This window comes from Equus asinus, chromosome 5, assembly GCF_041296235.1.
Source record: "Equus asinus isolate D_3611 breed Donkey chromosome 5, EquAss-T2T_v2, whole genome shotgun sequence".
NCBI classification, from domain to species: domain Eukaryota; kingdom Metazoa; phylum Chordata; class Mammalia; order Perissodactyla; family Equidae; genus Equus; species Equus asinus.
Genome location: NC_091794.1, coordinates 21675048 through 21687264, shown reverse-complemented (window position 1 = coordinate 21687264; position 12217 = coordinate 21675048). Strand labels below are relative to the sequence as shown.

At 39.4% G+C, this 12217-nt stretch overlaps 2 protein-coding genes across 5 annotated transcripts in view; one reads left to right on the top strand and one right to left on the bottom strand.

The window, feature by feature from the left end:
• RABL3 (RAB, member of RAS oncogene family like 3) overlaps window positions 1-10717 on the top strand; it is a 37672-nt gene extending 26955 nt beyond the window's left edge. For 2 of the 4 annotated variants that reach the window (XM_070508939.1, XM_044771522.2), the window contains 3 exons: window positions 2376-2447; window positions 5539-5577; window positions 6150-9889. In XM_070508939.1, coding sequence (XP_070365040.1) covers window positions 2376-2447; window positions 5539-5577; window positions 6150-6215 — 177 coding nt within the window. In that variant the 3' untranslated portion in view covers window positions 6216-9889. Of the gene's footprint in view, window positions 1-2375; window positions 2448-5538; window positions 5578-6149 lie in introns of all 4 variants that reach the window. The other 2 variants (XM_014829573.3, XM_014829574.3) reach the window with 2 other exon arrangements.
• Window positions 1-11185, bottom strand: part of GTF2E1 (general transcription factor IIE subunit 1) — a 70120-nt gene extending 58935 nt beyond the window's left edge. Inside the window, exon 1 of the mRNA XM_070508937.1 lies at window positions 10717-11185. The gene's annotated coding sequence lies outside the window, so the exon portion shown is untranslated. The remainder of the gene's footprint in view (window positions 1-10716) is intronic.
• Between the last annotated feature and the right edge of the window lie 1032 nt (window positions 11186-12217).

The following is a 12217-nucleotide window of genomic DNA, read 5'->3' as shown; positions in this document are numbered from 1 at the left end:
ATTAAGTTTTTGGGAGATTTTGTTTGTTTGCTGCTTGATTTAGTTTTTGTATTTAGTACTTTGGCTCTATTTGGAATCACCTCAGAAGTCTTTTGACGTTCTGATGACTATGTAATCAATATCCATTTTGTAAAACATATCTAACACAGTTCTATCTACAGTTTGTCTCTTACGTGCCCCAACTGCTGTTTAAATGTGTTCAAACATTATTTCAAATACAACAGTTTGCACGATGACAGTTCAGTTTGTTTAATCCATATATAGAATTATCTTTTATTATGTTAGCTGCTTTTGTGTCTGAAAATTCAATTTGATAGCATTTTCTTGGAAGGAAGAGAGAAGGGAACTAATATTTCAGTACCGTCTATGTGCCAGACATGCGTTGTCTCATTTAATTTTTACAAAAATCCTGCAGTATAAGTGATGTTACCCCATTTCACAAGTGAGCAAACTCTACTTTAAAGATTTAGTAACCTAACCAATGTCACACAATCTAGAAATGTTGGGACGGATATTTGATTCAGAGCTTGCTGGCTTCAAAGACCTCTAATTTTTCTAGTACTCTGTGATCTCTGAAAAGTTTGTTGTAATCTCTTTTTTGTGGTTTTGGAAAATGTATTATATAGTTTCCAGCCAAATTTTAAAATGTGAACCTTGAAATGTTGTATATGGACAAAATAGGTGATCGTTACAAAATCCATTGGGAAGGAATCGTGTAGGCTTAGGGATTACAAAACAGAATAAATGCAACAACAATAATTTCAGTAATTTCCCAAGGGACACAGATGATCTACAACTGGAAGACAAATATCATTCTTGCAAAGGACCCTACATGATATCCTCATAGTTTGATCTTAGGTGGCATTTGAGGTAAAAATCAAAGTACAGGGACCAGCCCAGTCATTAAGTTCATGCACTCTGCTTTGGTGGTTTGGGGTTCACAGGTTTGGATCCTGGGTGCAGACCCACATACTGCTCATCAAGCCATGCTGTGGCGGCATCCCACATATAAAAAATAGAGGAAGATTGACACAGGTAAACCTCAGGGCCAGTCTTCCTCACCAAAAAAAAAAATCAAAGTACAATCGTGTTGTTTAACAACAGGGATACATTCTGAGAAATGCATTGTTAGGCAAGTTCATCCTTATGCAGACATCACAGAGTGTACTTACACTAACCTAGATGGTATAGCCTACCTATATCTAGGCTCTATGGTACTAATCCTATGGGATCACCATCGTATATTTGGTCCATCATTGACTGAAACATCGTTATGCAGCTCATGACTGTTTTCTCTCTTGAGGTGGCAAGTCAATGATGACAAGCGAAGGCAGCACGACACTGGAATTCCAGGAAAAAGATAGTAAACTTTTTAAGGTCTTTACTAGTCATTGCAGTGATTTAATAGTCCAGATTGTTTGTCTCTTCTGGGCCCCATTTTTTCTCTATTTTTAAAAATCCTACTTAATAGTAATATATCTATTGTTTATTATTGTTTATTTAATTATTATTAGGGCTGGTGTGGTGGCCTAGGGGTTAAGTTCGCACACTCTGCTTTGGCAGCCCGTGGTTTGCAGGTTCAGATCTGGGGCACAGACCTACACACCACTCATCAAGCCATGCTGTGGCAGTGTCCCACATACAAAATAGAGGAAGATTGGCACAGATGTTAACTCAGGTCAAATCTTCCTCAAGCAAAAAGAGAAAGATTGGCAACAGATGTTAGCTCAGGGCCAATCTGCCACCACACACACACACACACAAAAAAAAATTATTATTAAATAATAATACTTAATGATATTTAATAATAATAAACTTATTGTTTATTATCAAAAAATGTATCTATTGTTTATTATTTTTTCTATGACCTACCAAGAGATGTAGTACCCTGCAGTCAATGAGTGGGAAATCTCTGGCAACTATTCTATTTGTTCTTTACTCCTCTTAACTCTTTATTCATGCTTCCTACTGTTTGTGTGAACTGCACAGTACTTAATTAGTTGAGTACTAAACAGTGAAGTGTTTACTGTTTTTAATGGTTCTACTTCTGCTTTTCAGGGTAAATGTAGGTAGGTCACCTGATTGGTGTCTTGGTTTTGTTATTAGTAAGATATTGACAATCCTGTCTTCCTTTATGAATTATGATGAATATGTTCAGTATCCTCTGAAATTGCTTAAATAACAAAAGTGTCCTTATCTTCCTTTAGCACTTTTATCTTTGCTTTGTGCATCATAATTTGAAAATTTACGTGAATATTTTATGAGAGTAAAATGCCTAATATTTTAGTATAGAAATGTGCAACAGGAACAGTAATAACTAACAAAGAGCTATGTTTCCTAACTTTTAATTGTGGATTTTATGTTTTATCTTCTAGGATTGCACAAATCCACGATACTTAGCTGCGGGTTCTTCCAATGCTGTCAAGCTAAGTAGGTTTTTTGATAAGGTAATGGCTTCAATTGTTATTTTTAAACTTAATTTATATATTACAGGAATTTAAATTTTTTGTAGAATGCTTTGTCCTTTTGTTCCTTTGTCTTGAACTTCACAGCCTGAATAATACCTGTTTTGATGTCTCTTGTCTGTTGGTATAGTTGCTAAAGTCCTGCTGGCCTATTTATTCTCTCACCAGCGTTCTCTAAGCAAAGGATGAAAGCTACTGGATTTAAATGGGTTTTTTTAAAAGATACTTAATTCTCCTCTTTAGAGCAATTTATGTTTTCCTGTTTTCTGGCTCTCTTTGTACTTATTCTCCCCCTAACCCCCTCAAAAGGCACTGAACTGAGGAAATTCAGCTTAGTTAAAGCCCTGAGTTCTTTTTGCTCTCCCAGCTATTAATATTCTCCACATAAACATTACTATTACTTTTAAGGTTACATCATCTTCTTGATTCCCTAATCTTTCCCCATCAGAAACCTTTGCATTCCAATTCTTGACTCCTGCTAGCATCATCTTATTGTCCTGACCGGGATGAAAACAGAATGACTCAGCATACTGGGAAATTAGAGCACTGTTTGCCTTTCCTTCACCAGGCCACATGGCTGCATTGCACATAGTATTGACCAAGTTTAAGTTGTTTGCCCAGTGTTGACACTGTGTAGTAAAGTAAAATAGGGTATATTTCTCTATGCATTATTGAAAAGGATTAATTTCTGTATTATAGTTCCTTTTAACTATAATCTCCCAAGAAAATCATTTCTCTTCTCATAGCTCTTTTCTATGAATCATTTTTCTTTTAGCTGATTAGGGGTCTAATATTTGGACCTTTATCCAATGTGCCAGCATAAGATAAGCCCCATGCCCCTCCCTGGTTAATATTAGGTCACTTGGAATTTTTCGCTTCATTGCACCACTTCCCGATTGGTGTATGGCAAAGGGACACAGGTGTGCTGAGATAGTGATCCCCTCCGTTCTAGTGCAACCAGAGCCCCCTGGGCTGGGTGACCGGCAGTCTCTTCCATTTACCCCAGTGCCATACCCTGGGGTAAATGTGCTGTACAAATATTAGCATTTTCTAAGAGTACCATGTCATGAAAAATGTTGGGAAGCATTGCTAGAAACCAGATTTTCTCTCCACATTGTTTTCAAACTTAAAATGTAAGAACTTCCATGTGGTGTAGATCCTTGGCCCTCACCTAATACAAAATTCTTTCCCCTGAAAGCAACATCTTACAGATCTGTGTCTGACATGGAAAGATCCCACAATATGTTGTTTAAATTTTTAAATAATTTATTAATTTTGAAATTAAAAAGTAAAGTTATATCTTAGAGAAACAATGGCTTATAGACTAGTGTGACCCAAGTTTTCAGGTAAGGCTTTATTTTAAAAAAATCAGGGGCCAGCCTGGTGGTGCAGCAGTTAAGTTCGCACACTCAGCTTCAGAGGTCCGGGGTTCATCAGTTCGGATCCTGGGCACAGACCTATGCACTGCTTATCAAGCCGTGCTGTGGCAGGCATCTCATGTATGAAGTAGAGGAAGATGGGCATGGATGTTAGCTCAGGGCCAATCTCCCTCAGCAAAAAGAGGAGGATTGGCAGCAGATGTTAGCTCAGGGCTAATCTTCCTCAAAAAGAAAGAAATTAGAGGGAACTTGGTTGGTTTTAAGAAGAGAGCAAGATTTGGTAAGAAAAGGGTGTTGCAAGTTGAGGGTAGGGAATTATGAGCAAAAGCAAAAAGGCAGCTTCTCTCTTCATTGCCTAAATCATAAAAACACGTATGTAGATTAGGAGGTTGGCCAGACCTCCAGACTGAGGCGGTTGCCTGAAACCAAGGCACTTTGCAGCTGTATTTCACCCAGTTTTCTCTACATCATATCTTCCAGAATTTAGTGTAAAGATTTCTTTTCCAAGAGGAAATCTAACTCCTCCAGACTCATTTGGCCAGTAGTAATTCCTCCCTACTCTACATGATAGGATTTTCCTGTCCTGCCCCGGAGAGGGGAAAGAGAATCATTCCCTTCTTGGTTTTTGTGGGGTCGAGTATTTTAATCTCTCAGGACAGCGAATGCCACCTTACGCTGAGTCTCTTGTGGCTAAAAGTAATCCAACCATAGTCACGAAAATAGAATCTGGATGATTTGGCTGTCAGGCCAGTGAGAGCAAGCTGGCGTGGGCCTGGAGGACACTCTGCTCTTATTCAGAGGAATTCTTAGCTTCATAATTCTAGATTCCAATGTCTTAAAGTTAATCTCCAGCTAATCTGTATTCTTATTTGATTAACTTTTCTTAATCACAACAGCTCTAAGTAAAGAAAATAATACTGCTTCTGCAACCATTGCAGTTTCTCAAGTGTTAGAACAGAATTCATTATTTTTTCAATTGTTTTTCATCATCTGAACATATGGTGCTCTTAAACTCATTATAATAGGCCATATATTTTGAGGGTTTCTTTTCAATAGTAGTGATGGATTTGTGCAGATTCATCCACTGCTTCACCTTATTTCTCCCACGGACCAAATAACACTTCTGAAACTACTGAATGAAGGGTACAGATTAAGTCCATAAAAAGAAGCTAATTGCCTGATGTCGATGTGTCATCTCTCTCCACTGAGGACCTACAGAATTTATCACTGTGTTTACTAGAGGGATGTGGCAGTTCATTATATTACACAGCATTCTCTGTTAGGAATAGCTGTACTATTGTAGTAGAAAAGTGCTCTGCTTTTGTCTTATGGGTTCTCTCTGGTACCTTTTGGGGCTGGCTGCTAGGAAACTTAGAGGCAAATTTCCTGTCAGAGACTAGGAATTGCATGGGATCTTGTGTCTTTTGCTAATTATTCAGTTGTTTTTGTTTGTTCATTTTTTTCTTTACTCTATCACTAATGCTTTTTGGAATGAGGCAGGCTTTTATGGAAATACTCCCACAATCCTGATCTTATTAGCACCAGATTTAACTCATTGTACTAGACATCTGTAGCTATTGAAAAGACTCTTAATTTGGATATGTGCCTTTTAGTCCTGTTAGTGGCCATTGCAGTCAACCACTTTTTCCAGGTATGTGTGCTAAACCCTTAAAATCTTTATTTGTTTTTCACAGGTCATAGAAAAGAGATACTTTTTAAGAGATGGTAATCAGGTCAGTATCTATCTTTTCTTGATAAAATGGGTTCTTAAATTTAGAGAGAGGTGATTTCCAAGTTTATTTTCAGAAGTGATTAAAAAAAAAGTGAGGGGAAGTCATTTGTAGGTACAAGCAACTGATTTTCTTCTGTCCTGTTAAATAAAAAAGAAAAAATCAGATCAAGGGAAAATAAGTGTCTAAGGGACAAAAAAAAGGGGTGGGGGTAAAGTTACATTATAAAATAAAAGAAGAAAATCATTTGTTTGAGACTAAAGGTGTATATTCAGAGTCTCCCACAGTGCAGATAATTCATATAAAAGTCTAATAGGTAAATGTTACGAGATTCACCTTCATCCTCTCTGATTTAGATGACACTATCACCAATTTGTTGGCAAATGTTTTCCATTTGGTAGACTTTTTCTTAGTGAATCTGCCATGGTTTTCTGAGTAAAACCTCATAATGGTGATTCTTTAAGGAAAAAGAGGCCAACATACAGAAACAAAAAATAGGGGGTAAAATTTAAAGACTGTTAGCAATTGAACTCTGTCTGCTTGAGACTTAACGTGATTATCTTTCTTGCCTGCAGATTCCAGGCTTTCCTGATCGAAAAAGGTTTGGGGGCGGAACATTAAAGAGCCTTCATTATGACTGAATTACACTCCTCCTTTGGAAGACTGAGCAAGCAGAGGCAGTTTTTCAGGGCTTTCTTCTTGCTGTGTTGATTATTAATGTCTCAGCCTTTGAAGAAATCATCTTAAGATGCCACCCTTCAGCCTCACCCTTTCATGAAAAACTGAAAGGAAGTGACAGTGGCGGGGGGGGGGGGCGCGGTCCAAACTTTGTCCCCATTCTCTCTGTTCCTCACCTTTCTGTCCCTGTTTATAGATTATGTAAAAGCCTTGTGGAAATATGAGATGTTGTCAAAATGATGCAGTAAATGAGCGGTGACAGAGTGCCGCACAGAAAATTGACTCTTGCCTAGAACCGTAGGGATTTTATGGGTCTGTAATTCTCCCACACTCCTTGCTGAAGGCTTAATTAAGTACTTCAGAAATGTATCTCTATTGTTTTACTTTCTTGGGGGGAAAGGTTATGTTAACCAGCCCTAAGTTGTCCACCCTGAACAATCTCTGTCATTTTCAAAGAAGCAAAATGGTGTTATTTAATTGTCTCCACCCTCATCACACACAAGGATGCCTAATAATAGCCACCCTTGTCTCCCTCTCCTCTCCTTTGCAAATGGCTCCGTGGCTGGAAGAGGCAGACTAATAGCTAGAGTTAAATATAAATAGATTAATAATACATAGAGAACAGCAGTACCAGAAAAGAAGAATTCTGCAAGAAACTGACGGCTCACTAAATCCTTCACTCTTTAGGTTACAGCTGTCTGCACTCTCTTACTGTTTTCAGTTTGGAAATAGGCTGAAATCTAAGACTTGCACAAGGGCAGTAAGAGAGATTTACAGCCTCTTCAGTTTTCATTTTTTTTGAAGGAACAAATCAACTCGTGATTTGTCCCTTAACGATAGTCCGTAAACTAAGAATATCATTCTTTGTGTCAATGGTGTATTTATGGCGAGAAGTAAAAATAAGTTCCAGAGCAACATATTTACATCAGTTATGGACTAGCATTCTTGGCTTTCATAATCCAGAATTTTGGGGGGCGGTGTGTGTGTATGGGCATTAATTGTTCATTGTTACTTTTTTTACCCATCGTTTTTGCTTAACTCTCTTCCCCAGTTCTTTAATATATAAACCTGGTTTCCAAAAACTGTAAGTTGCTCCCTTATTCAGTAACACCTTTTCACACATATTCTCTCTCCAGCTCTGCCACAGCTCTCTGCACTCCTCATTTTGCTCCCTATTCAAGTATAGTAATAATAAATACACAGTTTCAGCTTCTCATTTTAAAACTAGGGGAAAAACATTAAATTCCCTTTCTATTCCATTTTAATTAAATTTCAGAAGTACTTTGGAAATCAAGGTATTCTGAAAGAAGATTGGAAATCAAGGTATTCTGAAAGAAGATATTAAAATAAGAATGTTAGAGAGAGCTTTTAGAAAGGCAGTCTTGGGAATTTGGAAAAGGATTGCTAAAGCACTTTTCATCAGCTAGAATATTCTCCAGTCTTTCTTTGCATCCTCCCCCACAAGACTTAGCCTTGATTTCTTTTTTGACATAAAGGAGAGCTATGCAAATCAGGATCTGTATGTGGAATTTGGCACAAGTGTGTTGTGACAGAGGCTGTGCAGTTAGGAAGTAGAAACCAAATGCATCCACAAAGACCCAAACCAGCCAAAGCGCTGTGTATTCCTCTTTTAAAAAATAAATCAAAAACCCTCTCCTTTTCTCCTCTTTCTTCCTCTTTCCCTTAATTAAAATAAATCCCAATTTCTTTATTTTCTTCCTTATTGAAAAATAAAATAAAAGTAACCCAACACTGATGGCTTCAGGGTCAGCCTTGAAAAATGAGTAGTACTCAACTCCATTCCTTCTTGCTGTCGGGCTTGACTCCCTGAGTTATGGTTTTCAAAGAAAAAATGATTTTTAATAATCTAGGGTAAGTTTGTTACAAGTGTTAGTAGCAGCAAAAGGCTGTTTGCCAAAATGAATGTTATTAGCCAGAGTTCTTCAAAAGAATGTTTTTGAAGCCTAATTTTTACTAAGACTTCCTGAGACCTGCTCATAAAAATTGCTTTTAGATAATAAGTATAAATATGAAAACACTTTCTAAAGAATGTTCATCTCTAATTTTCTTACTTTGTTGATGGAACAAATTGCTACCATGGAGAAAGGTTTTTGTTTTTTTTTTCCTGTTGTGATTTAGATGGCTAGCCAATGTTCTTACGCATTGTGGAGATAACCAGATGTGAAGGCATATGGCCACTCATCTGTCCCTCAGGTGGCAGGACCCTTAGTTGGAATCCAACGAAGGATTTGGGTTGGTCTCTCCACCTTAGTGCTCTAAGAGTCGCTTTCCCAAGGAGGGTGATCCACATCAGCTTAATCTCAGCTTCTCAGAAGGCCCTGAACTTGAGGCCTCCATGATATAATCCAAGTGCCTTGACCCTGCTGTTTTTCTATCCATTCTGAAGATGGACTGCATGGAACAGTTGTGCTCAGCTGTTAGACTAGGATGAAGAGCTCCTAATCACTGTCCTAGTTGGAGCTTTTGAGTCTTCATTTCAATAGTGGGTGCTGTAGCCCCACTATTGCAGGGCCTCATATGGGTATTTAATAAGTGTTGACTTAATTGAAATTTATTTTTGGGGGGTTTAATTGAAATTTTTGAAGCACAGGTAGCATCTATTTTAAGAAGTTTGAAGGTCTAACAGGATGTCTGCATTGATTTAATATCTGTTAAAATTCAAAGGAGCATACTGTTTAGGGGGAAGGAGGAGAAGGAAATGAAAAATTATCTTCTCCCTAATCGCAAGACTGAGTTAAATCACTGTGATAGGAGAGGAAGGGTTCCAGGAAATCTAACTCTGGAGAACCCTGAGCCTCAGGTATTCCACAGTGTATTTGCCTCATGCAGAATTGGAGCTGGAGCCTGCCAGGGCTGCTCCATAGAGTAGGAAAGGGATCTGACTTCCAGTTATAATTAATCAGCACCTCCATTTAAGGACTTAAAGCAGTAGCTTTCCAACTCAAAAAAGTACATAAAAATCCTCTGAAGTACTTGTTTAAGATGCAGATTCCAGGATTTCATCTGTCCTTCTCTCCCGATTCTATGTATAGCAATAGGTACAGATTTTGGGGGGTTTTTTGGTGAGGAAGATTGGCCCTGAGCTAACGTCTGGGCCAGTCTTCCTCTATTTTATATGTGGGACGCCACCACAGCGTGGCTTGATGAGCAGTGTGTAGGTCCATAGCCCTGGATCCAAACCAACAAACCCCAGGCCGCCAAAGTGGAGCACACGAACTTAACCACTATGCGACCAGGCTGGCCCCAGGATTTTGTATTTCTAATAGGCAAACCAGGTGATTCTGATGTAGGTAGACCATGATTCACCCTTTGAGAAAGATAATGGACTAATATCAAAAAAGTAGAGAATACATGGATTACAGATTCTGTACCTTACGGCCCTGTTATAGCAGAGTTCGTCAAGTTCTTTGACTTCCTTCACATGATCTCACCTTAATGAACTGAGCCACTCCTCCCTCTCAAGGCCACACAAGCCACCGTAATCATGACCTGATTGTCACACCCTCTATTGGCAAAACAGGAAATGGTACTGCTACCATTTTTATTTGCTACCAATTTTTTACCCTCCAGGTATATCTATTTCTGATCTAATAAAATGCCTTACCATCTTATTCACAGCCCGTCTCTTGTACCATGTTTGTTTTCTCAGCTGGCTAACCACTAAGCTTTACCAAGGTCTTCAACAAGTAATTGTGAAGACTGAAACCCCTAAACTCAACAAGGATGTAAAATCTTGCTCAGTACCATCAAGTATATCAGGTAATCTATCAGTTCCATCTTTGTCTTGAAGCCATCTGTCCTGGCGTCCTCCATCCTCTGTCTCGGTTCTGGAGTGATTGCTCCATAAGCCTGTCACACTCTCCTTCACATTACCTGTAACAATACCCAGCTTCCTGGATGTAATGTTTTCCACCATCTTGGTGTGGATCAGTGGTCTTCCGACTGGGATGGGTACAAATATCCCCTCTAAGAGGTTCATGGGCACAGATAGTTTTAAGGGAATCACTTTCCAGATCATCAGTTCGCATGTATGTTAAAATTGATCTGCTTGTGGATGCAGCTCATTGCTAGTTCTTATTTCCCACCTCGACTTTCACAATCGCCCGTTTCCCACTACAGAAAAGGAACATCTTTCTAGTTATACAATAGAAATATGAGGGGGCCGGCCCCGTAGCCAAGTGGTTAAGTTCGCACGCTCCGTTTCGACAGCCCAGGGTTTCACTGGTTCGGATCCTGGGTGCAGACATGGCACCGCTCGTCAGGCCATGGTAAGGCGGTGTTCCACATGCCACAATCAGAAGGACCCACAACTAAAACATATACAACTATGTGCTGGGGGGTTTTGGGGGAGAAAAAGCAGGAAAAAAAAAGATTGACAACAGTTGTTAGCTCAGGTGCCAGTCTTTAAAAAAAAAAAACAGAAATATGATATGAAGGAGATACCTGGTCTCCAATGCCTGGTCCTCTTCAAATTCTCCACCTCACATGTTCCCAGTTTTGGTTCACTGAATCCATCCTCCTTTGTCTGGTTTTTAGCATCTTTGTTCTTGTTCAGCATTTCCATATTGCGACTCTTCCAGTCCAGTATATGTTTGCCTTACCCCAACACACAACCTGCTCCTTCCACTGGGTGTCTTTTTGAGTGCTAGAAGACACACCCTGCCCAGAAGTTTCCCCTATTCCCCTGCTTCAAATATCTGCCCACTCTCTCCCTCTCCCAGAAGCCTTCCTCGCTAGACGCGTCCACTCTGCTGTTTCAGTCACGCTGCCCTAAACACAGTTCTTTGAATGCCCTGCACTTCCACTTCTCTGACTTTGCACACGCTGTTCCCTCTGCTCAATGCCCTATCCAACTTTCATTCTATGTGACTTGGCTCAGGCATCATCTCCTTTGGGAAGCCTTCTGTGCCCTGCTGGGCAGGGCTGAGTGCCCCCAACCCCTCCCCTAGCACCCTCGGCTCTTCCCTGTCCTAGCATGAATGGCACTCTGTTGTAGCAGCCCGATTGTGGGTCAGTCTTCTCGGTACACTGCCCTGCTAGGGAACAGGACTGAAGCTCAGTCATTTTTGTATCCCCCACATCTCACAGAGTCTGGCACATAGGAGGTCCTCAGTAATTGTAAAATAGATGAGTGCGTGATTACATTAATTAAAATAGAAAACCATCAGATGTACAGTCAGAACTATTTGTTCCTGTTTTGTTTATTCTTGTATTTCCTGTGTGTATATAGCACAGTGCCTGCACAGTAGTTACAAAGCAAATATTTGTTTTATTGAATTATTGTTATAAAAACAGGAAATAAAGTTAACCCACTTAGGAGAAACCCCCCCAAAGTTTGGCAATAGGTTTATTCAATTTTAAATATTTTCAAGCCCCTCAAAGTAATTTTTATCCAGTCAGGGATCTGCTACCACTTTCTCACTCTTTGGGAAATCTCTCACACCTTAGGAAAGAACTGAAACATCTCTTAAATCTGCCTTCAAAGCTGATTCAGTGCAAAGAGCTCGGAAGTTTATGGAAAAATAAAGCAGTAAAGCTTTTTCCTTTGTCTTTTATTGACTCCCATTCATTTTTTTTTCCTAACCACTGAAGACTAACCTCCAAGATCAGTAGAGATTCAAGACCCAATGCACTCATAAACTCAGGTGCAAGAAATATTTTTCTTGAATTCACTTTTGGATTTTGAGTCTGTATCCTGCAGGAATAATAAAAACTTAGCCTCAGTGAAGCTGGGGTCTGCACCCCCACTTCCTCTCAGGTTTGCATATAAATTCCAGGGAAGCTTATATAACACCACAATTTCATCTGTCTATGCTGACAGACGCTGAAATGTCCTATAAGCTGCCTGGTCCGCAGGCATCAATCCACATGGTTTGTTACCAACCTGTCACTTGTTTCTATCGACATGGCCCCTTTGGTCTGGCTCTCTCTGTGCTAACGCCTC